This window comes from Terrapene carolina, unplaced genomic scaffold, assembly GCF_002925995.2.
Source record: "Terrapene carolina triunguis isolate 2854851 unplaced genomic scaffold, T_m_triunguis-2.0 Scaffold42, whole genome shotgun sequence".
Lineage (NCBI taxonomy): Eukaryota > Metazoa > Chordata > Testudines > Emydidae > Terrapene > Terrapene triunguis.
Window position 1 is genome coordinate 40,483,720 of NW_020664393.1, and position 25,658 is coordinate 40,509,377.

At 45.7% G+C, this 25,658-nt stretch overlaps 1 protein-coding gene across 1 annotated transcript in view; it reads left to right on the forward strand.

The window, feature by feature from the left end:
• LOC112118243 (collagen alpha-1(IX) chain-like) overlaps positions 1-25,658 on the forward strand; it is a 45,297-nt gene that overhangs the window by 9,490 nt on the left and 10,149 nt on the right. Inside the window, exons 3-18 of the mRNA XM_029912239.1 lie at positions 2,453-2,576; positions 3,306-3,696; positions 5,903-5,980; positions 6,686-6,778; positions 6,867-6,920; positions 8,286-8,339; positions 8,427-8,480; positions 8,977-9,030; positions 9,214-9,267; positions 10,190-10,234; positions 11,535-11,588; positions 14,230-14,283; positions 23,460-23,504; positions 23,596-23,649; positions 23,744-23,797; positions 23,900-23,953. Of these exons, the coding sequence (XP_029768099.1) occupies positions 2,453-2,576; positions 3,306-3,696; positions 5,903-5,980; positions 6,686-6,778; positions 6,867-6,920; positions 8,286-8,339; positions 8,427-8,480; positions 8,977-9,030; positions 9,214-9,267; positions 10,190-10,234; positions 11,535-11,588; positions 14,230-14,283; positions 23,460-23,504; positions 23,596-23,649; positions 23,744-23,797; positions 23,900-23,953 (1,316 nt within the window). The remainder of the gene's footprint in view (positions 1-2,452; positions 2,577-3,305; positions 3,697-5,902; positions 5,981-6,685; positions 6,779-6,866; positions 6,921-8,285; positions 8,340-8,426; positions 8,481-8,976; positions 9,031-9,213; positions 9,268-10,189; positions 10,235-11,534; positions 11,589-14,229; positions 14,284-23,459; positions 23,505-23,595; positions 23,650-23,743; positions 23,798-23,899; positions 23,954-25,658) is intronic.

A 25,658-nucleotide genomic window follows, 5' to 3' on the forward strand; every position in this document is an offset into this window, starting at 1 on the left:
CATTAACATGCAATGCTACTCCACCACCTTTGCCTTTATTTCTGTCTTTCCTGAACAGCACATACCCTTCAATACCTGTACTCCAGTCATGACTACTATTCCATCATGTTTCTGTTATCCCTATAATATCTGGTTTCACTTTCTGCATGAGTAGTTCTAGTTCCTCCGTTTTGTTACCCAGGCTCCTTGCATTGGTGTACGAACATCTTAACTGATGCTGCTTGGCTTTGCCCACATTCCTTGCCTGAGTGGGTACAGTCATTCTACTGCTACTGTCGACTATCTGACTGGTATCCTTCCTTACTTGATTTTCTTTCCTCTCAATGTTAAAATCAGGCCTGGAGATATCATGAGCATCTCCCAACCGTCTCCCCTGAGTTCCTAGTTTAAAGCTCTTTTAATGAGTTGCACCAACCTCCTTACCAGAAGTCTATTTCCCTCCTTACTCAGGTGGAGTCCATCCCAAGAAAACTGTCTTCTGTCTATGAATGTCTCTCAGTGGTCAAACATCCCAATGTCCTCCTTATAGCATCATTGCCTGAGCTATCTGTTGATCATCATAATGTTGTCTCACCTTCATTCTCCTCCTCTAGGGACAGGCAGAATCCCACTGAAGATCACCTGAGCCTCCATTTCCTTAAGCATCTTCCCCAGCCTGGCATAGTCTCCCTTGATATATTCCAGCGAGAATCTAGCTGTGTCATTTGTTCCCACATTAAGGATAAACAGTGGATTCTTTCCTGCTCCCATTAGGATTCTCCTCAGCCTCAGGTTCACACCCCATATCTTAGATCCTGGAAGACAGCACAGCCTTCGGTTCTCTGGATGAGCTCTGGTGACAGACCTGTTCTTCTTAGTAGAGAGTCCCCAATCATATAGACCTGCCTTTTCCTGGTGATGGTGTGATTCTCTGGCCTTCCTCCTGTTCTTTCTGTCTGCAAGTCCTCTTGTCTTTTTCTCTCCCATGCAATCTTCTCTAAGTCATTCTGTATCCTTTCGGAGCTCTGAATTCTGGGTATCTCCATTGGCTCTTCTCCTTACAGGATTGGCTGCTCTTTTCTTCTTCCTTGCCCTCCCTCCTTCAGTTATTGCCTGCTATGCCCCTTCTTCATTTTCCAACTCAGCAAACCTGTTCCTGAGCATTATTTCTCCAGTACTAGCTGTTCTTTTCCTCTGCCTGGTTCTCATAGTCACTTTCTTCCACTGGCCACTTTCCTCACCCAGCAATCTCCCATCCAAGTTCTTCAGTCCAGCTGCACCTGCAAGTCTTGACTTTTCCCTTCAGCCTCCTCTTGCCTTTGCTCCATCATCTGCTCAACCCCCCTTTGAAACTCAACCATAGTTTCTACCTGTATCTCCAAGCCTCAGATCTTCTCTTCCATCAGATCTATGTGGCAGTTCATACAAATGAAGCTCTTTTCAGATATCTGCTCTAGGATCATGTACATCTCACAGCTTCCACATCTGGTCATCTTCATTGTCTCTTCCATGGCTTCAGTCACTACCACTGCTGCCTCTGTACCTGTCATAGTCTTCCTGCCTAAATATCTGTCAAGGAAAAAAAACCCTAAAGACCCAAACAAACACCAAAACAAAACCAGTATATTCTGGGGTAGGTGTTTTTGTTGTTGCACTCCTTTCTCTGAATCATCAGGGATGGCCATGGCTGGAGATAGTACACTGGACAGGGTGTGCAAGTGCTCTGAGGTGGCACCCAGCATTCTCTCTCTCAGGTATTTGGCTGGTTGGTTCTTGCTCACTATATGGGGGTTGGGAATGCATTTTCCTCCAGGTCAGATTGGCCAGTGACCTGTTTTTTGTTTTTTTTTGTTTGTTTTTGCCTTCCTCTGTGGTGTGTGGGTGCAGGTCACTTGCCAGGATTATTTGGGTATATCTCACTTAGTCATTCCCTGCTACTGTAGGGGCCTCAGGCATTGGTGCACCTCAATCCCTCCTGTTCTCTTTCTGTGGCACATAAAAGTCTAGTCTCCTGTTGGCTGTAATACTTTGGTCTAATTTTGGCTGCTGGGTTTAGTGTGTGGGTGCAAGGTGCTGTTGGTGGCCTGTGACACACAGCAGGTAAGACTAGATGATCTGGTGGTCCCTCAGATCATATGTCAAGGGAATGCAAGCACAAGTGTTCTGCTGCCCCCTGCACAGGTGCCCAAGCAGGAGAAAAGGGCTCTCTTTGTCTGCATTCTCCCTCCTATGATGAGCCAGAAACCAAACCTGGCCACTTACAAATATTCGCACAGAACCAGCAATGAGAAACCAGTTTTCCATTGGCAGCACTAACAGGGCCAGTATCTCATTGACCATAACTTGGCTTCACTCCATTGGAGTCAATAGTTCTATGTCAATTTCCCCCAGGAGAGTTGTTTTAATAGAAAATACCAAGCAACTCAAATCTTTGGCAAATGAAACTAATTATAAAACCTTTTTAAAATTGCAGAGGTTGATCTTCTTCAGGAGTTCAGATTGTCCAAAGCATCGGATCTAAACATAGTTGAAGGATCAAACTCAGATTCTTTAGTTTACTGCATAAATCCTACCATACAGCTCAGGAAAAACACCAGGTATGCTATAAATTAAACTCTATGTCTGTTTCTTCCTTAAAACTAAGAGATTTTGCTGAAGAAATGGATCCTAGTTAAACTAGGGTGACCAAATGTCCCGATTTTATAGGGACAGTCCTGATTTTGGGGGCTTTTTCTTATATAGGCACCTATTACCCCCCACCCTGTCCCAATTTTTCATACTTGCCCTCTGGTCACCCTAAGTTAAACACAGAACGTGAGTAAGATTTAAGAGCTATATTGGGATTGGTCTTTGTGCAGCTGGATGGGCGGAGGGTGCTAAGAGGTTTTCACCACTTTAGACCTACCATGCAAGAGTCGCTGCACTCACTTGAGTTTCTCCCTGCACCTTGATGCTGGCTAGCTTGCCAGGTGCCAAAAGGGGGTGGAAGGAAAACACTGCACTTTGTGAAGGAATTGTGCAGTGTGTGCACTCGTGTTTTCAGTGGAAGTTTGCCTGAGAGCAAAATGTAGAATCTGGCCTTTTGTTCAGCATCTCTGGGAGTAATAAAGTGTGTGATCTCATTAACATTATGTGGACAAATCCTTGAAATACCACTCTTAAAATGTACTCCTTAGTGACTCTCTAGCTGACTCTCTACCACATTACAGCACTGTTAAAATAATAAAGTTTAAATGCATTAGAGATGAAATTTGTTGAATGGGGTTTGGTTTACATTGTGTCTCAATATGTAGACTTTAAATGGACTGCATGTGTTCTTGTTTTAGTGGTCATCCTGACTGCTTGCCTTCAGAATTTTCCATCATTGCTACTTTTAAGATGCTGGAAGACACTCCACAAAATGTGTGGAATTTATGGCAAGTTAGTGATTCTGCTGGCAAAACCAGAGTTGGTATTCGCTTCCTGCGTGACAAAAAATCTCTGGATTTCTTTCATGCCACTCCATCCAAAACACTCATGTTCAGGACATTCAACAATGTGGACAAGGCTTTTGATGGTTCTTGGCACAAGTTAGCATTAAGTGTGAAAGGCGATGATGCAAAATTATTGATTGATTGTCAGGAGGTCAGTGCAGTTCCAGGAAATGAACAGAGAGGTGTTTATGGAAACGGATATACTTTGCTGGTAAAAAGATCAGTTGAAGAGTCTCCTGTTTTGGTAAGTAGCTCATCTAGCATGAGTAATGTTACTGCACAGTGTCATCTACTGGAAATATAAGAGAAGAAAGCCATTAGGCTAGGTCAGTGAACCTAGTTAATGTTCAGTGTTTTTATTCTGTGTCCACCTGATTCTTTTTCTAAATACAGTTGTTCAGGGCTGGATTAACCTTTTGTGGGCCCCCATGGAGGCAATGGAGAATGGTGCGGGGAGGTCAGTCTCCGGAGTCAGGAGCCAGCCAGAGGCAATGGGGCATGGCAAGGCAGGGGCGGCCCCGCTCTGCCCAATGCGGGGGCACTATTTACAAACCGGCAGTTGCCAGACACACAGTGGCCTGCCCGGCTCTGTGCTGTCAACATAGCCCTTCCCCTCGCGGGCAGGCCCATGCTATACCACACAGCTCCCCCCCGCCCAACACCCCCCAACTCCCTATGACCAGAGGCCCCCCAGACCCACCCACAAATGCACAGCGCCCTGCACAACACCACCCCTGCCCACAGCCCCACCACAACTGCCCAGCACCCCCCACATAACCGCCACTCCCTAGTGCCCCAGCACACACAGAACCTCCCTGCCCCTTCACAGCCCATCACCCCCCCATACTCCCCACAGACCCACTCCCCCAAGCCATGCCTCCCGGCCACAGTCACCAGCCCTGCTGGGAGGCGACAGTGTCTGCCGGGCTGAGGCGGCAGCACAGCCCGGGCTGGTCCCAGGGCCGGGAATCGCTCCATCCCCTTGGGAGTGGCGCGATCAGCCAGGCCAGGACCTGCCCCGGCCAGGGTCCCTCAAGATGCACTTGCCTGGAGGGGCCCAACCAAGCCCTTCACACTGACTTCCACCACACACCCACCTGGCTGAGACAGGCCAGGCTTCTGCACCAGTCCCAGGCAGCTCAGTTTCAGGGAGACAGGTGGTAGGAAGCAGAGACTGCCCAGAGCCAGAGGTGCACTGAGTTCTGGCCAGGGGGGTGGGGGCAGGGGGCAGAGAGGAGCCCTTGGCCAGCTGGCGGGCAGGCTGAGAGGAGCAAGTGGTGAGCAAGGGGAGCCAGCAGGGTCTCAGGGCACAGTGCAAGTGGAACAGGCCAGGGCCCCTTCTGAGCATGGGCCCAGCTCCATGGAGCCACTGGAGCCATTGTAAACCGGGCACTGCAATTGTTCATAATTGCTCATCGTGCTGCCTGTGGGATTCCATTCCAGACACTAACTATCCTCTGTGCAATCTCCCATAAGGTGAAGTTTCCTTAGCTACAGTTTATATCCTTTTGTTTGTGAACTTTTCAAATGGATCTGTTGCATTTAAATTCCCTCTGCCCCTTAAAATTTAATATCTCCAGCAGGTTCCTTTTTTCTCTCCACTTCCTCCCACTGAAATCAATGACAAAACTCATTAATTTTAGAGGTACAGGAGCAGGCTTTTAATTAACACAAAAGTAGTAGCAACTTTTCATACAGTTATCTATTCAATATTTTTCCTATAAGTGGCATACAGCAATATTTTATTACTTTAGCTAGAGTTCCCTCTGGCGGTGAGCATGTGACTCTAAAAATTGTTGTGACTATTTTGTGCAATAAAGATTTGTAGTATCAGCATTCAGAATAGCAGTGAAATACTTCCTACATATAAATATAATAACAAATGCAATTACTGACCTAGCACAGGCTTTATGCTAGAGGCAACTGTATTTTGATTTAGTATTTCTGTAGGCTATGAATGCAAGCAAACACAGAAGAGTGAGAAAAGCCAATAAGATTTTTAAAATTGTTTACCCTTTGTCATTTTATTAGTGGATAATAGAGCATACAGCAAGTATTTGACTTGAAATTTTGCATTATTCAAGGAAATCAGACTGAGTAATTTAGAATTTAAAAAGAGAAAAGCAGCAGAGACAGAATTTGCTCTTTTAATGTGAGCCAGATTCTGCAGCTACTCCGGATACAGAATTTGTATTGAATTCATTAGTGAGGGATGGAAAAAATGGGTGTGGGGAGGAACAATTGGTCAATGTCCGCAACTGTGTGTGTAGACTGAGTGTATGTAGCTGATGCAGATGGAGGCAAATGTGTCTATGTGACGAGGAGCACAAAATGAGTAGGTGTGAGTGCGTGAATTTGCACGCGTGTGCACTGAGGGGTTTTCTTAGCCCGTTTATTTAGCACATTTGCTATTGCTCACATTAGTTTAATCCAATGATTGTATGTGTCAGGTGGATTTACAACAACTTGAAATGCACTGTGACGCAGATAAAGCTTACTCGGAAGGCTGCTGTGAGCTTTTGGATGTTGTGAGTAGGCTATGTGCTTTCTTTCATGAACTCCTTTGCTTCAGCACTAACCTACAGAGTGAGCACAGGTTTTGCAGTGTTCTGTGCAAAATGAGGTATACAGGGCCTCAGGGAGACTTCCCCAAATCACATGTCACATGGGGAGGAGGGGAAGTGTTTGGCTGGGTGGATCAAGATGGTTTTTGCTAAGGGACTGAAGAAGGGATAGAATGAGGCTCAGGATGTTGTCATTATTATGCAGATTCAGAAGGGCTTCATCATCTGGAAATGGGGCAGGGCATTAGTAGCTGAGAGTGAGCTTCAGGGGTGCTGGAACAATTTTTATATTGGGGATGCTGATGATGGAGACCATGTATTTGGTGTTTGTTATTACTACTTCAAGCCAGGGGTGTGGCAGCACCCCTAATTCCACCATCACTGGTGAGACTGGGCCTGTAGCGTGTACCTCTCAAGGTACGTATGGGGTTCCCAGCAGGCCACTAAATTCAGTTCTGCTTAATGTGAAAGCTGACAGAGCAAGAACTCTCCAAAGCCATGCACCTGATGTGTGTGCCTAATGCCAGCTCTGTTATATGATTCAGGAACATTTTCTAATGCCGTTTGTGGAGAACAGAGATGGCAGCTCCCCATGCCATCAAATCAGTCATGTCCTTCAACTCACTCTTTGCAATGCAAAAAATAAAAAACATGTATCTTCATTGTCAGTGCGGAGCAAGCGCTCAACAGGATCTTACTGGAAATACAGTATGTAAATGTGCCCATGGGAGACCAGGAGATCAAGGAACAACAGGGCCCAAGGTATAATTTAAAAATCAACTTTCTATTTGTGAAGATCATTTTTAATTTTTGTGTAGAAATGATGTCCATTTTTCTACTCCTGCACCAGGGGCAAAAAGGAGAGAAGGGAGAACAAGGAAAGTCTGTCAGTGTTGGAAATCTGGTAATTACCATTTATGCTTTATCTTTAATATTAAATAAGACAACATGCCTTCATTGTATAGTCTGCATTGCTCAGTAATGCAGACTGGCGGCTTTGAAAACATGTTCACCGTTGCTGTACATGGTGGACAAAAGGGAGCTTCAGCAGAGGGGCAATGAACTACCTGCTCCTTCCCTTTCTGGTCCAGGCTCCTGCTGAAACCTTGTGACCAAAGGATTTTGCAGCTTCCTTAACCAAAGTTTGTTCAGTGGTCTGTGGTTCAACCCTTTCCATCCTTTGATCCCATGTTACAACAGAAACCAGTTTCAGGACCCCTTTCTAATCTAGCCATAAAGAAAAAGAGGGTAGTCATGACCCCCGATATTGCTGGGGGTCATGACCTGTGAGTTGAGAATCCATGTTCTATTGTTTTATGTTCTCAGAATACTCACAGAAGTTAGATAAAAAACATAAATACTATTGCTGGAAGGTTGCAACCTAACACTACTTTATTTCTTAGAATTCAGAACAATATCACACAAGAACCCAAAAATACACAGAGAGAAAACAGGCTGCTCCCTAAGGCAGCAAGGCACAGCTCACCTCATCCTGCTTTAAGCTGGCTCTTTCATTACTGACTCTGTGCTCATGCTTTGCTACAGAGCCCCCTAGCCTGCAAGCAGGACCAGGAATGCCACCCCACTCTTAAAGTGATAACATGCAATTCTAACACAGTCTCACATATGGGAAATTAGTTTTAGTCTCATTCCTAAAGAGCAGAAGTCCCTCTTATGATTCAGGAAATAGACATATTCAATTTCATGTCAGCTGTCTGAACTTGTCAAGTTAAACCTAAACATCACAGGTTTGATTTCAGTAGTCTTGGTGTCACTTTATGATGTCACCTCATGAGAGCTGGCACTTCAGGAGCCAGTCCCAAAGTATAAAAAGATCATCGATAGTGACTGCGCTCTCTTGTCATCTGACCGGCTTCTTTCCTGCACCCAAGCTCCTAGCCCCAGTGCGTGAGCCCTGTTGAGCTTGCATTGTATCATTTTTGGCTGTGATGTGACGATATCCTCATGCTTTAATCCAACTGTGTAGTTAACACTGGAAATTCTTCTAGATTGCTCACTCAGTCCCAATTACAATTGCCACTAGATGGTGTTGCAAGATTCAGTAGAGAAGCTAAGGGCAGAATGGGTGTAGAGGTCTTCAGTCTCTAGGACTGGCTTAAAGACCTTGATTGGCAGCAGGGGAAAACTTGCATTGACTCTTGTGTGGATATAAAAAGAACTTCAGACCCCAATGCAGTCTTTCCAATGACACTCACTAGCACTATATTCACTTAAAACTAAACAATGAAACTGTTTTTCTTGTTAATAGGGAGTCCGTGGTAACCCGGGAAATTATGGAAACACTGGAGAGCCTGGTCCAAAAGTATGACTAACTTATTGTTCAAGTATATAAAAATATCTGATTTTTTTTCATTTGTTTGTATCACATTTTATTTTATTTTCCTTTAAGGGTTTAGTGGGCACTAAGGGTGAAAAAGGAATGAGAGGGTTACATGGTGAATGGGTATGTATTGCATTATATTCTGCATGAAGCCAAAGTTCAGAATCAAACAGGAAACTGAGCAGCCTATTAACTTTTTTGCCATGTATTTTATGTGAAATATAAAAGGGAAAATGAACAATGTACTTGTGATTTGAAGTATCCCAGAAACATGTTGCCATTGCCAAAATATTAAACAGAATACTTCATCTGTAAATATGAAATGTTAACCATGAATCTGCTATCAGAAATAATTTAGAGCCATAGCTAATTTAGGGCATAGCTTCATTAAAGTCAGTAGAGCTACAGTGATTTACTGCAGCTAAGGTACTAGTCCATATAACTTGTTTATGATTTGAATTAGTAATATCTGTTGGAAAATGCTAGGAAATCAATATGGTTTACAGGGAAATCATCATCAAACTGATCTGGCAGCAAACTAGATAGATAAACTGACTTATTGCAGTTCTAGTTAGTGCAAATGTATTTTCTTGGTTGATAGTGTTCTTTTCTTTCAAAGGGTGATCAAGGTCCTCTAGGTCTCAAAGGATTACCAGGAGCAGAGGGCTTCAAGGTAAGTACATGTGTCTAAACGCTTTAAATCCTCATGGAAGCATCTCTGTGGTGCATCTTGTAGTGTATCACAGAAATGCAAGACACATTATGGCAATGTCTGCACTGCAGTGGTAATCATAATTGCAAATTTCTTATGTCTTGGAAGCAGTTGTTAGTACTAACTATTTAATTTTTCTCTTAGGGGGTATCTGGAACACCAGGAAACAGAGGAGAACCTGGGGCAAAAGGAGAAAAGGTTGTTTTTTAATTTCTCTCTCCCAAGTTGAGCTTGCCATTTTCTCTGCTGTATCAGTTTCACTATGGGTGTGATCTCAAAAGCAAGAGAAACAAGCTCAGACCTTGTCAGTACTAGGATGGGAAACCTTCATGGAAAAAACAGGGTGCTGCCGAAAATGATGATGATGATGACTCAGTAGATGGCATTATTTTCTCTGAGTGGAGACTGAACCATTTCTCCAGCATGGTTCTACAGGGTAATGAACTGCTGATAAGTTTTGTCACTGAAGTTCTGACTGTTTGCGCTCTTTAAATGATCCCATAGTGTCTTTGCCAAATTCTTGGGTCACTTGTTACACTCTGAATAACTAAAATTTTCCTAGTAATTTCAGTTGAAAGCATTTTTTCATCCCCCCTCCTAAAAACTGCTGTGTTGTGTTGTTGGTCCAGAAGGGTTGCTATGTTCCACCCCACGGGTGGCTGCATTTCAGTAGTGAGTGAGTGATCCTTGCATAGACAATACATAAACTGCTATAGTATTTCAATTATAGGCGTGGGATTCCAATATAAAGATTTCTATGTAAAGTGTATTGGGATCCTTGATAACTCATTACTATTTAGTAAAAAGCAACAGAGAGTCCTCTGGCACCTTTAAGATTAACATATGTATTAGAGCATAAGCTTTCGTGGGTGAATACCCACTTCGTCAGACGCATGAAAGCTTATGTTCCAATACATCTGTTAGTCTTAAAGGTGCCACAGGACTCTCTGTGGCTTTTTACAGATCCAGACTAACACGGCTACCCCTCTGATACTATTTAGTGCATTTCTGTTTTAGATTTCTGCTGGAGGTTTACACAGACATATTACATGTGTATTAAATATTTGTGTCCAGGACTGAATTACCAGTAGTTATTTTTTTAACATTTCAGGGAGATCAGGGAGAACTGGGGCTTGTGGAAATCATGGGATTCCAAGGAGTGAAGGTACTATGCTTTAGAGAGAGAACAATATTACATACACACTGCAAAACAACCTTGCTATACCTAGAATTGAACACAGTATTTTGAATGTGTTAATATGTTGTTTAGGTATCTGATATCAATACACAAAAAGAAACTATATATCTTCACCCTAAAATGACTTATTTAGGATTGTTTTCCTAGGAAGAACAGAAGTAAAAATCTTAATGAGGTAGCACAGAATGTCTCCTCTGTAATTAGGGTTGCCAACTTTCTAATTGCACAAAACTGAACACCCTTGCCCTGCTCCTGCCCTGCCCCTTCTCTGAGGCCCCGCCTCCCACTCACTCCATCTGCCCTCCCTCTGTCACTTGCTCTCCCCCACCCTCACTCACTGTCTCTGGGCTGGGGCAGGAAGTTGGGGTGCAGGAGGAAGTGAGGACTCCCCATCTGGTGGTGCAGGCTCTGGGGTGGAGCCAGGGATGAGAGGTTTGGGGTGCAGGAGGGGGCTCTGGGCAGGGGCCGAGGGGTTCAGAGTGCAGGAGGGGGCGTGGGCTGTGGCTGGGGGTGTGAGCTCTGGGCTGCAAGTGGGGGCTCAGGGTAGGGCACAGATTTGGGGTGCAGGAGGGGTTTGAGGTGCAGGCTCCAGGAGGGAGTTTGGGTGTGGGAGGGGGTTCGTGGTGTGGGCTCCAGCTGGACGGCATTTATCTCAGGTGGCTCCCAGTCCATGGCACAGTGGGGCTTAGGCAGGCTCCCTGCCTGCCCTGGCTCTGCGCAACTCCCAGGAAACGGCCAGCATGTCTGCCTCCTAGGTGGAGGCTTGGCCAGGGAGCTCTGTGTGCTGCCCATGCCCACAGGCGCTGCCCCCACCGCTCCCATTGGTCGCAGTTCCCGGCCAATGGGAGCTGCGGAGCTGGTGCTTGGAGTGGGGGCAGCGCATGGAGCCTCTCTGGCCACTCCTGCGCCTAGGAGCTAGACATGCTGTCCGCTTCCGGGAGCCGTGCAGAGCTACGGCAGGCAGGGAGCCTGCCTTAGCCCTGCTGCGCCGCCGACTGGACTTTTGCTGGCCTAGTACATGGTGCTGACTGAAGCTGCCAGGGTCCCTTTTCGATCGGCCGTTCTGGTCGAAAACCAGATGCTTAGCAACCTTCAGCATAATAGACTTTACAGTTGTTCTGGGAAGAAAATGGCAGCTGTCTAGAAATTTTAAGGTGCAGCATACAGAAAACAAAGACATCACTGTTCCATACCTACATACACCATAAGGTGATTATCTTACCTGTTGAGAACTCAATTTTGTTTTTGTCTGTTGTTGTGCTTCTAGGGTAATGAAGGCTTCTCTGGGGCTGATGATTTACCAGGCCAAGAAGGACCTAGGGTAATATTAACTAAAGCATATATTTACACACAATTCCTTAAATCCACTAGTTAGTTTTAACACTTAAGGTAATTAGCATTGGAACAACTTACCAAAGAAAGTGGTGGAAATCTTTAAATCAGGATTGTCTTTCTAAGATATGCTGTAGCTGAACCAGAAGTTATGGACTTGATGCAGGAATCACTGAGTGAAATTCTATGGCCGATGTTAAGCATGAGGTCAGGCTACATGATCCTAAGGGTCTCATTTAATCTTAAACTCCATGAATCGCCTCTATTTATTCCCATAAAGATCAATCTGTGAGAATGTCAAACACTGCTCAGAATCTGTCACTATGTATTTTTCTACATTATTTAACACTTTTTCATTAGCTTTAGTGTTTGTTCTTTTTAAATTAGTGAAGTAAATGTCATGGAGCTTTGCCTATTTACTCTTGCTAAACTCCTCCTTGTGCTAAACTCACCAGACTACTGCACTGGATCCAAACCTCTGGATCCCATGTACTGAGTTGCAGTAGCATTCAAACACTTCTTTTCTATATCTGGTCTTTGAGGCATACTCCTGTTGTACAGTCTCCAAGTCTGGTATTGCTTCTCAGGATGGGGGACCCTGTGGTCCAGCTACCCTGTGCCCCAAGATCAGTGCTGACCCCCAAATCACAAGATCCACAATTTGTGGGTGCTCTAGATTAGTATTTCACCCTCCAGGGACTTTGTGACACTTAAAGCAAGTAACAGTGTAGTGGTTCAGCGGCAAGGTTCCTCCCCTTCCGGGTCCAGGGAAGGCCAGTCCGCCTCACTACGTTTCTGGGCGTCGCCTGTCATGGGGATTTAGTGGCACGGCAAGAGTCTATAGCTCGGGCCTGTGTTCAGGGTCGAGCAACTACAGCAGGTCAGTAGCCCAGGCCCTCAGTCAGGGTGGGGCAACAGGAGTCTAGGGCTCAGGCTGTGGTCAGGGCCGAGCAGCAAGGGGTTCGGGCATCCTAGCTTTGGTGGATGACCGACAAATACTGGCTCCATGGCATAGAGAGGGGGAGATTGTCACCCCAGGGTTGGGGTGGGGGCCAAGGCCCACCCACTCCACTGCACCCCAGCCCAGCACCCTAACAGTGGCAGCAAGATTTGCCACTGGGTCAGCGGGGATTCTGACCATAATAAGCTGACCTAAACTCAGGTGGTGCTGCAGCTAGTCTTGAGTCAGCTGCCCCTGGGCCACTTCCTAACTCCCCCTTGGGTTGTACCTGGGTCTGCAAAGAGTTGTCCAGATCATCAGGGTAGAAGGCCTGTGCTACTCCTGGCAACTCCGTGGTCGGGTCAGCGTATGGCTCTGGCCAGTCCTCAGTTCCCCAGGGGCCTGCAGCAGTCTCCCAGCTCTGGAGCAAGCAGGAGGTATCTGGCAGCTGCAGCCCAACTGAGCTTCCAGCCCTACCTTTTATACTTCCTGTCCCACCCACTGACTTCTGGTGGGAGGGTTGAGCATGGCCTGGCTCCGCCCACCAGGGCTCGGTGCGGGGTTCCATCCCCTCTGGGTGTGTGGGAGGCCACTCCACTTCACTACATATATGGACTACTAAATCACACACACACTTTACTCTTAGACACAGCACAGCGATATACAGATCTAGGGAAAAACAACAAACACCTGCACACAAGACCCTTCCTTATTTAGTGGGTCTTAGTTAGTGTCTTCCAGGGCATCCAAGATTATTCTGCACTCCTTTTTCTCCTACACAATCTTGTCCTCTGGTTTGGAACTGGTCTTGCTGCAGAGACATTTTTAATAGCAAATTTTAACATCTTTATCTCTTACTGCCCTCCCCATTCTCCAATACTCTGTTACAGTGGATCATTAGGAAGTCAATAGTCTTTGGCCAGTAGTCTCCCCTTGGACTACAGTTCTTGATACCTGTATTGCTTGGTTAAATATCAGCGATTGGGCTGTCTGTATCCATTGTCTGCCATCCTGCAGAGGAGGACTAAGACTATGTCTATGCTATAATTACTTTGGTATAACTTACATTGCTCAGGGGTGTGAAAAAGTCACCTCCCCAGGCGATGTAAGTTGTACTGACCTAAGTGCCAATGACATAGCTACCGCTTCTCACGGAGGTGGAGTTATTAAGCCAACAGGAAAGCTCTCGCTGTCTGCTTATAGCATCTTCACCAGAAGCACTACAGTGGCACAGCTGCATTGGTGCCACTGTAAATGATGTAGTGTAGACATAGCCTAAGTTAATTATTTGTCCCCCCTGTGGCAGACATCATGATAGTCAATCAAATAGAAAAAGGTGTATACAATATTCATAAAAAATAATACAGATATCTCCCATGTTCTTCACACTTCTTTTATTACTTTCAGATAAACACCACACAAATTATTACAACGAATGTTCCAGTGGAACCAAAATATTTTCCATTATTCTTATAATGCTTACAGGCTTGACTCTGCCTTCCAAGACTCCATTATCTTCAATATTCAGGTGTAAGATTGACTTTGTGCTCCTAGTGGACAGTAATGTATCTTGCTTGTATGTGGTGATTTTATACAGGTTACAGTTGCACTGATAATTCATAGTAGAAGTTAGTTGTTCATGAAGTACCTCTTTTTACACAATGCAGGTATTTGTGTTTGTTAATTGCAGGGCCTCGTTGGTGTTCCAGGGGATTTTGGTCCACCCGGACCAAAAGGAGCTCCAGTAAGCTATGTTTCTGCTTTACAAGAACTAGCAACTCTACTGTATCTAAAGCTAGACTACTAAAGAGAGAGGGACCATATGGTTTAGAGGATTGGTAAATGGGAAATGGAGTCTTTTACTGCCAGGTCACCAGTTCAAATGCATCCCAAGCTGCTAGTGATTAGTCTCACAAGTTGTTTCCATCTGACGTTAATTGACTGGTCTCTAAAACGAAATGGTCTTAGTCCAGTTCCCACTAGACAGTAATATCACGAGAACCATTATCACGATTTGCACTCATTAGCATTGATATTGGCAGCCTCAGTAGAGAGGCTTAGAACTGAATAGATGGTGACCTCACTCTCCACACATAAAAGAATCATATAAAATTCACACAAGAAGAACAAGGGACTGTCATAGGGACATGGCTGCTCAGTAGTGCTCCCTGTTGGCCAAACACGGTGCCGTGCCTCAGTTTCCCTCCCCCCAGGTGGGTCTCCCTGGCTCTTTGTGCACTAGTCTGTGCTGGAGATGTGGCTTAGCTCTCCAGCCAAGTCACAACAAACATAACCTCTTCTGGGGTAGCAAGAGTCCAAACTAAAAAGTCCCACCAAATAGAAAAGTCCCTCACCTTCTGGGCTCAGTGCCTCATGTCCTTCCTGGACCTGGTATACAGCCCCAGGCTGGTTCCCCTGGATGACCCTTTTCCTTGCAGGACCTATCACAGAAGCCAGCCAGCCTGAGCGCCTGCCTGCTCACTCCTTGTGCTTTCAACTTTTGACTGACCTCACTCTCATTCCATTAGTCTATCACCTGACCCTCCTTAGTCCCGCCCCTCAGGCTGTGTAACGACTGGTGTGTGTATGATGCATCCCTGCTTATTGCCTCCTGCTCCTTGTTTCTGTTTGTTTCATGGTTCCTGCTCCCTGAACTCAGTATTCCAGTGTCTGTTTCTGTGCATGTACATAGCATTGGGTGTGTAGAGTTACCCAGGCCCTGCTGTTACATACCTGACATTTGGATTGGAGCTCACCCACAGTTATCATATAAAGGAAGAATGGCAACATTTGAATGTGCACAGATTTTAGAGCAGTTAATAAATATATGAAACATGAGCAGTTTCAATTGCCAACCTTCAAAGGGGTGATATGCCAGGTAAGTAGATCCTGGACTTTCTCTGAGTTGGATTACCGATCCATTTATTGGCAAATACCTGTGGCTTGAAAGTTCACAGCTTTTATTGACTTTCAGTACATGATTTGGGAAGTACTACTATCAATGGCTACCTTTTGGTGTAGTTTCTGCTCCTGGGGTTTTTCTGAGAGTGATCTCTCAGCTCTTCGATAATGTCCAGGATGACATTCTCATCTTTGCTAAGACCCTTCCTGAGCATAATGCTATTCTGGACCAGCTACACCAACTCCAACAAGTTGGCATACAGTTGGGGTATGTCTACACTACGGGATTACTCCGAATTTACAGAATTTGATTTTTGGCAACCGATTGTATAAAGTCAAGTGCATGCGGCCACACTAAGCACATTAATTCAGCGGTGTGCGTCCATGTACCAAGGCTAGCGTTGACTTCCAGAGCGTTGCACTGTGGGTAGCTATCCCATAGCTCCCGCAGACTCCCCCGCCCATTGGAATTCTGGGTTGAGATCCCAATGCCTGATGGGGCAAAAAACATTGTCACTGGTGGTTCTGGGTACAGCCCTCCCTCCATGAAAGCAACGGCAGACAACCGTTTCGCACCTTTTTTCCTGGGTGAACTGTGCAGACACCATACCACGGCAAGCATGGAGCCCGCTCAGCTTAAGACAGCAGTCATGAACATTGTAAACACCTCACACATTATCGTGCAGTTTATGCTGAACCAGGACCTGAAAAACCAGGCGAGGAGGAGGTGGCTACGGCAGCGTGGCAACGAGAGTGATGAGGACATGGACACAGAATTCTCTCAAACCGCGGGCCCCGGCGCTTTGGAGATCATGCTGTTAATGGGGCAGGTTATAGCCGTGGAATGCCGATTCTGGGCCCGGGAAACAAGAACAGACTGGTGGGACCGCATAGTGTTGCAGGTCTGGGACGATTCCCAGTGGCTGCGTAACTTTCGCATGCGTAAGGGCACTTTCATGGAACTTTGTGACTTGCTTTCCCCTGCCCTGAAGCGCCAGAATACCAAGATGAGAGCAGCCCTCTCAGTTGAGAAGCGAGTGGTGATAGCCCTGTGGAAGCTTGCAACACCAGACAGCTACCGGTCAGTTGGGAATCAATTTGGAGTGGGCAAATCTACTGTGGGGGCTGCTGTGATGCAAGTAGCCAAAGTAATCATTGAGCTGCTGCTACCAAAGGTAGTGACTCTGGGAAATATGCAGGTCATAGTAGATGGCTTTGCTGCAATGGGATTACCTAACTGTGGTGGGGCGATAGATGGAACCCATATTCCTATCTTGGCACTGGAGCACCAGGGTACCCAGTACATAAACGCAAAGGGGTACTTTTCAATGGTCCTGCAAGCACTGGTGGATCACAAGGGACATTTCACCAACATCAACGTGAGATGGCCGGCAAGGGTTCATGACGCTCACGTCTTCAGGAACACTAATCTGTTTAAACGGCTGCAGCAAGGGATTTATTTCCCAGACCAGAAATAACTGTTGGGGATGTTGAAATGCCTATAGTTATCCTTGGGGACCAGCCTACCCCTTAATTCCATGGCTCATGAAGCCATACACAGGCAGCCTGGACAGTAGTCAGGAGCTGTTCAACTACAGGCTGAGCAAGTGCAGAATGGTGGTAGAATGTGCTTTTGGACGTTTAAAGGGTCGCTGGCACACTTTCTGACTCACTCAGACCTCAGCCAAACCAATATTCCCATTGTTATTGCTGCTTGCTGTGTGCTCCACAATCTCTGTGAGAGTAAGGGGGAGACCTTTATGGCGGGGAGGGAGGTTGAGGCAAATCGCCTGGCCGCTGATTACGCGCAGCCAGACACCAGGGCAATTAGAAGAGCACACCAGGAAGCACTGCGCATCAGAGAAGCTTTGAAAACCAGTTTCATGACTGGCCAGGCTACGGTGTGAAAGTTCTGTTTGTTTCTCCTTGATGAAAACCCGCCCCCTTGATTGACTCATTCTCTGTAAGCAACCCACCCTCCCCCTTCGATCACAGCTTGCTTTCAAAGGAAATAAAGTCACTATCATTTAAAAATCATGTATTCTTTATTAATTGAGTATAAAAAGAGGGAGAGAACTGACAAGGTAGCCCGGGTGGGGTTTGGGAGGAGAGGAGGAGGGAAGGAAAAGGCCACTTCAAAAGTTCAAAGTAATGACAGCCTTTTGCTTGGGCTGTCCACTGGGGTGGAGTGGCAGGGTGCACGGAGCCTCCCTCCCTGCGTTCTTATACGTCTGGGTGAGGAGGCTATGGAACTTGGGGAGGGGGGAGAGCGGTTATACAGGGGCTGCAGCAGCACTCTGTGATCCTGTTGCCGTTCCTGAAGCTCCATCAGATGCCGGAGCATGTCCGTTTTATCCCGCAGTAGCCCCAGCGTTGCATCCTGCCTCCTCTGATCTTCCTGACGTCACCTCTGATCTTCCTGCCACCACCGCTCATCTCGAGCGTCCCTCCTCTCTTTACGTTGGTCCCTCCTGTCCTCACGTTGGTCCCTCCTGTCCTCACGTTCACTGGCATCTTTCCTGTACTTTGATACTGTGTCCTTCCACTCATTCAGATGAGCTCTTTCATCGTGGGTCGATTGCATGATTTCCGAGAACATTTAGTCTCATGTGCGTTTTTTTCGCCGCCTTATCTGAGATAGCCTTCTGGACAGAGGAGGGAGGCTTGAAAAATTTGCAGCTGCGGGAGGGAGGGAAAAAAGGGAAAGAAGTATTTTAAAAGATACATTTTACAGAACAATGCTTATACTCTTTCACGGTGAACAACACTATTCACATTACATAGCACGTGGTTTCGGTACAAGGTCGCATTTTGCATCTTATATTGCGTGCCTGCAGCTTTGGTGTTAGAGATCACAGATGCAGGGCCGGGAAACAGAATTCGGCTTGCATGCAGTCATGGTAAGCCATTGTCTTTCGGCTTCTGCAACCTTCATTACAGCAGCGTCCTCCTTTCCCATACCAAGCAAAGCCCGTTGAGTGCTGCGGTTTTCCTGTTAACGTGCAGCAGCAGAAACCAAACTAAACCCCACCACCACCCATCCAATTCTCTGGGATGATCGCTTTACCCCTCCCCCCCCACCGCATGGCTGGTATCAGGGAAGATCCCAACAGAAACCAAACGGCCACCTCTGACCCTTAATTAAATTCCCATATTTCAACCAGGTTACCATGAACGATATCACTCTCCTGAGGATAACACAGCGAGATAAAGAACAGATGTTGCTTGAATGCCAGCAAACACCGGGACCATACGCTGCCAGGCTTTGCCATGCAATGATACCAGATTACTTGCAACTAGCATGGCGTGGTCAAGTGTCCTACCATGGAGGACGGAATAAGGCTGCACTGCCCAGAAACCTTCTGCAAAGGCTTTTGGAGTACCTCCAGGAGAGCTTCATGGAGATGTCCCTGTAGGATTTCTGCTCCATCCCCAGACATGTTAACAGACTTTTCCAGTAGCCGTACTGGCCGTGAATGCATCTCAAGTCCTCAGGGCAAATTAATCATTAAAAAACGCTTGCTTTTAAACCATGTTTTAGATTTACAATGGTACACTCACCTGAGGTCCTTTCCATGGGTTCATGGTCTGGGATACCGCCTTGGAGGGTTGGGAGGGTACTTCAGTCAGGCTGAGAAAAAGATCCTGGCTGTTGGGGAGAACGGAGTGCTGTGTGCTGTCTGCAAGCTCGTCCTCATCCTCCTCATCCTCATCTTCCCCGTCCGCAGAATCCTCAGGCATGGCTGAGAGTACCCCCTCCTCGGAATCCACGGTCAGGGGTGGAGTAGTGGTGGTGGCCCCCCTAGAATTGCATGCAGCTCAGCGTAGAAGCGGCATGTCTGCGGCTCTCACCCGGAGCTTCCGTTTGCTTCTTTGGTTTTCTGGTACGCTTGTCTGAGCTCCTTAACTTTCATGTGGCACTGATATGAGTCCCTATTGTAGCCTCTCTCCATCATGCCCTTGGAGATTTTTTCAAATGTTTTGGCATTTCGTCTTTTGGAACGTAGTTCTGCTAGCACGGAATCCTCTCCCCATATAGCGATCAGATCCAGTACCTCCCGTATGGTCCATGCTGATGCTCTTTTTCGATTCTCGGACTGCATGGTTACCTGTGCTCATGAGCTCTGCATGGTCACTTGTGCTCTCCACGCTGGGCAACCAGGAAATGAAATTCAGAAGTTCACGGGGCTTTTCCTGTCTACCTGGCCAGTGCATCCAAGTTCAGATTGCTTTCCAGAGCGGTCACAGTGGTGCACTGTGGGATAGCTCCCAGAGGCCAATACCGTTGAATTTCGTCCACACTAATCCTAATTCGAACCGGCAATGTCGATTTCAGCGCTACTCCCCTCTTCAGAGAGGAGTACAGAAATCGATTTTAAGAGCCCTTTATGTCGAAGTAAATGGCTTCGTTGTGTGGACGGGTGCAGGGTTAATTCGATTTAACGCTGCTAAATTCGACCTAAACTCATAGTGTAGACCAGGCCTTGAATGCAGTCAAGTGCAGTTTAACAAAAGATGCTGTATAGTTTGTAGGGAATTCTGTCTGTCGATGGTATGAAACCAACATCTGAATGGCTCCATGCTGTTGCTTTGTTACCATTACCCACTGATAGTAGCATTTTATGTTCATTCCTTGGCCTAGCTCAATATAGAGGTTGCCATGCTTTGCCACATTTTAGTTTGTGGCCAGTTGGTTTGGACTAAAGAGACAAAGCAGGGTTTTGAAACCCTGCATCAAGTCCCCTTTGGGATCCAATCCCATGCTTATTTTGATCCAAGGAAGCCTGTAGTGACTTAGACTGATGCATGCAATTGGGACCTGGGCGCAGTTCCCATGGCTATACTCTGTTCACTGTTATAGATTATTACTCACTTTATCTATTTGCATTCATAATTTCACAAGACACGTGAAAGGAGCTCATTTCTTGCCTAATCATTTTATATGTGATGTTTGGCCTGCCAGAGAGCCTTGTTTCAGATAATGGGACACCTTTTGTATCAAGATGGTTTGAAGGTTTTCTGAGGAATATTGTTAAAGTACATTATAAACCTCCTGTGTACCATCCCCAAGGAAATGGGATAGTGGAGAGACTGCATGAGACTCTGAAGAAATGTGTAGCTTGCATACTGGAGGAATGTCTAGATACATCCCTTTCTATTGCATTGAGTCTTAGCTTATATGATATTGGGTGTACACTTCATGAAAGTACTGGAGAAACCCTTATCTATTGGCTCTTCAGCCAACCTATGAGGAATAAGTTGCCTCTGCTGATGGAAAAGTTTCATCCCACCCCTCAGAGCCAACTGATGGGACTAGGAAATATGAGTTTTAACAAGCACATCTGTGCAAGACTTCATGCATTCTATCCTGGACAAGCATCATATGTTAGATGAGGATCTGGAAGAATTTTTGATGTTTGTGGCATGATCTTGGAGCTGAAGGGTACAGAGAGTGGCAAGCACATTTATCACACGGAGAACTTGTTGTTAACCAGCGAGATATACTGTGTACTGAAAGGGAAACAAAAAGGGAAGAGGACACTCTTTTTCTGTGTATGATGATGTCATGTGGCCAATTGGGAAAGTTGCACCATAGCAACAGCATCCACCCCCTGCATTGAATCGGAGGTATAACCTATGGCCCTGGGCAGGGCCGGCTCCAGGCACCAGCTTAGCAAGCAGGTGCTTGGGGCGGCCACTCCGGAGGGGGGCGGCACCTCCAGCTATTCGGCGGCAATTCGGCGGAGGGTCCCTCACTCCAGCTCTGAGTGAAGGACCTCCTGCCGAATTGCCGCCGAAGTGCCGCAGATCACGATCGTGATCGCGGCTTTTTTTGGAGGGGGGGGGGCTGCGCAAGGTGCTGTTGAACGTTTGGGGGAAAAAAGAAGGAAATTGTGATGACTGGGGTGTGTGTGTGTGTGTGTGCGCGTGCTTCCTGCTTATTACTTCCTGCTTCTTGTTCCTATTTTTTTTCTGGTTCCTGCTCCCTGAACTCAGTTCAGTGTTCTTGTGTGTGTGTGTGTGTGTGTGTGTGTGTGTGTGTGTGTGTGTGTGTACGGTTACTCAGGGCCTGTTGCTACATACCTGCCATTTGGACTGCTATTGCATTTTGTTCCAGCTGTTGCTGACTTAACTGTGCCATGGTTATACATTTTGATTGACCACCTGCGTGTCTTGCTTCGATTTCCTTGTGTCTTGGGATTGCTGGTCTGGGTGCATCAGCGTGTTACAGGTTGTGAAGCAACTAATTATGGTACAGGTGTGGCTGGCCTCCATATACTTTTAAAGGGGACAGTCACCCTGTGACAGGAGCCTATCCTGCTCCCATTGATCTCAGTGTCAAAACACCCGTTGAGTTAAGTAGGATTGTGCCCTAAATAGTAATAGAAAAATACAATTTGAAAAATGAGTGGAAAGAATGACTAGGGATAGAGGGAGCAGAAAACACTTACAGGGCAGAGGTGTTATGTATGGGATGTTACTTTTAGGCAAACAAACTCTAAAACAATTAGGGCCAGATTTATTAATTGGCTTCAGTAGAGCTCCATTGGGAGGAATTTGCCACTAACATTTCTCAACCATGGCTTTGTATTAGTGTTTAACAGACCAAAGTTCAGTACTGAAGCTTCCCATACATGGTTGGATTGACACCTTGACCAGCTTGAGTAAGGGGCAGCATGTTCTTGTACGGTCTCTGAAAGCCACAGAATTAAGTCCCTGCTTTCTCCTTGTTCTGTGGGGAAATAAGATGCACCAGTGTTTTTCCTGGTACAGGTACTTCCTCTTTTTGGCCAGCTCAGCTCCACCCACTCTATTCCCCTGCCTACCTATCCCTGCTCACCCATGTGGGAGGAGAAGTAATAGCCCACTAATGGCTGCTTTCCTACCATTGCTGAGATCTAGCTCAACTCGTCAGTTCTCCACATACCAACAGCCCAGCCTGTTTGCCTTTGATCACTCCTCCCCATAAACTCGGTTGGTTCCTATATTCCTTCCCTCAGAACCTCTGTCTGATCCCTGGAGAGAAGAAGGGAACCAAGGGTCCCAAAGTTTTCAAGGAAAACCTTCTCTGCTTGCTCCCTTCCCTGTGGTGCAGTGGGATTAGGAGACAGAATCTACTTTCATTTGGAACCTAGCACTTGATATGGTACAATTGAGATGTCTGGCTCTACCTCCCTATGAATCAGTCAGTGGAGGTGGCTGGACATGGGCAGCAGGAAGTATGCTGTGATCTGTAAAGGGCTATAGTAGATTACTCTTCTTAGGCCTGGTCTACATTGTGTGTGTGTGTGTGTGTGTGTGTGTCGATCTAAGCTATGCAACTTCAGCTACGTGAATAATGTAGCTGAAGTCGACGTATTTAGATCTACGCACCGTGGTGTCTTCACTGTGGTGAGTTGACTGCTGCCGCTCCCCCCTAGACGCGATAAATCGACCCCCGCTGGATCGATTGCTGCCCGCCGATCCAGCGGGTAGTATAGGCATACACTTAGTCTCTCATTTCCCCAGTATAAGAAAGCAGTACCAGAAGAACTGTGCCCTCGAGGTGTGTCTGAGACACAGTGCCTTCCAGAGTTGCTGGAATCCAGCAAGGCGGTGCAACTACGCACATCCCATACTCAGGGCTGTGCCCAAAGGCACCATCTAATATCATAATAATAAGCACTATGCCCATTTAATGTATTTACAGAATAGGGCCTTTAACTATGAAACCTTAGAATACAGTAATTGGGCTATTGATACTGAATATGTGCTTGTTTATTGTACAAGGAAAATATTATGATTTTATACTATTATTAAGAAAGCCAAATACATTCCATTATATATATATATATGGCTGATATTTAAAAAATTGAGAAAATAGGATTAAATAGCCATGCCCCGCCAGAATTTCATTGGTTTGTCAGATACTAGATACCTATACCTGCTTGTATACTGTCACAGTTATAATGATCACAGTTGGCCTTCGTGGTTTTTTAAAAAATCTAATAAAAAACAATGCATTAATTGTTTATCTAGGGTTTTACCGGATCTCGAGGAAGGAAAGGTACACCTGGTCCAAAGGTATCGTATGAATAAGCCTAATTTTTCCATCTTGCTAAACTGCACAATCTGTTTTTGTACGTTTACTTGATGGGATTTTGTTCATTTACAGGGAATACGTGGAGATCCTGGGTTGCCTGGGCGAGAGGGGGATCCTGGTATAGAGGTAAATGGCGTGTGGAATTCTGAAGTAACCAGTATTTTGTTTTATGTAATCTTAAAAACTAACCTCTTTGTCTTAATTGCTGTGTTTTCTTTAGGCCTATCAAGGATCTCAAGGGCCAGAGGGTGGTCAAGGTACTTTGGGTTTAAAGGTAGAGTTTTTAAAATCTGAATTTATTCCCTCAACTATCTATTATTAATGTATTTATACTTTTTTTATGTAGATTAAAATAATCTATTTTACCCTTATGTAGGGAGAGAAAGGATTTCTAGGAGAAGCAGGTCCTGAAGGCCCTTGGGGAAGAACAGTAAGTATCATTCTCTTTGTGAGGGGCCCGGTCTAGTTTCTCAGTGACATGGCTTTCTGGGAGATGCATGCATCAGAAGGCAGCATATGAGAGCTGTTCCTCAGTCAGGTTGGTGACCCAGGGCTGAGTCCAGTTTGCCTTTATTCACACAAGTAGTTCCATAGAAGTTAACTGGACTACTTGCTAGAGTAGGGCAATAAGGATTTGGATTTTGGCCCCTGGCCTCAATATGTAAAGACAGAAGCAAATGAGTCTCACCAGGCTAGTTGTCTATAGAAGCGAAGGTATTTGGGAGTAGTCTGTACATACAAATAAATTCCCTGTTCCATAACTAGTCCTAGACAATATTTGAGTCCCTCTCTCCTAAATGTTGGGGCTGTGCAGAGGACAAAAGTTGCTATGATTCTAGGGCTCCTGTTATTGGGAAGAAAGTAAGAGAGAGAGAGATCCCTCTCCTTGGTGGGTTCTTTAAAAAAGTAACAAAACAGCACACCTTCTTGTGGTTGGGGCTGGGCTCTCCCACGGGAAGGAGGATCCTGTCGTTCGTCTACCACAAACACCATTTGCAGGGATGATGAGGAGGAAGGATTCTTCAGACTGCTAACAGCATCCTTGCATCTGTCTGACTGACAACTCTTTCTCTGTAAGAGAACTATCAGATAGAAGTTAATCTGCAGCCCATGTAGCCCCTCTAAAACTCTCCCAGCTAGGAAGGAACCCAGCCTTGCTTAGACATGCAAACCTGTTCTCAGTATATTTCCAGCTCAGTTTTCACATAAAGGAGGTTTGGGTAAACTTGGAAATGTCTTGGATAAATATCCAAACCCAGTAGCTCAGACCCAACTCTAGAGCTCTTGAAGGTCACTCATTTACCAGTCTGGATGTGGTTTAAATAATAGATTTTAAAAACAGAAATCACACGAATAACCACCGATTGTTCCGGAGGAAATGGCAGAACAATCCTCTGATCACTCATATAACGGAGAGCAATTGTGTGGGCTGTCCAAAAGGTACCAACCCTCCAGTCTACATTCTGCAAATTCAACGACGGGGGCCAGATCCTCAACTTGCACAAGTTGTTATAGCTCAGTTAAAGTCAATGGAGCTATGACAATTTACACCACCTGAGGATCTGTCCCAAAGTAACTATTGCCAGGATTTAAAATCAGAAAGACACATGCAGAAGAATATAGCGGGGTGGGGGTGGGGGTGGAGGGGAGAGAGGTATTCTGCTGCTGCCCATGGTAACAGATAGCAAGCCTGCAATGCTTGTGCTAGGGTTGGCATCTATAACAGTAGTGGCTTGAGGAAGACCCAAGACTGGAGAATATATTCACCCGGTGTGTGGTGGTGTTGATTTCACAAGAACAGTAAGTCAGAACAGCTGGTAAAATTGCTGTAAATTTTTAAACATGACAAAAAAGCAACAATTATTAATTGGATCTTTTTATCTTTGAATTAATTTTGGTCTCTGGTCTGAAATAATTATTTTTTGTTATTAAAGATAATTTAACAAAAGACATAAATCAGTGTGACAGTAACTTTCCAGATGCACATTTTAGTACTATACTCTGTCCAGCTTAACATTTAATGTTATTATTAAACATGGGCAAACTATGTTCTGAATAACACATAAAGAGGGGATATCAGTCTTTAATAGAGGGCTTAATTAAAGAAGTCTATGCTGATTATTAGAAATGAATAT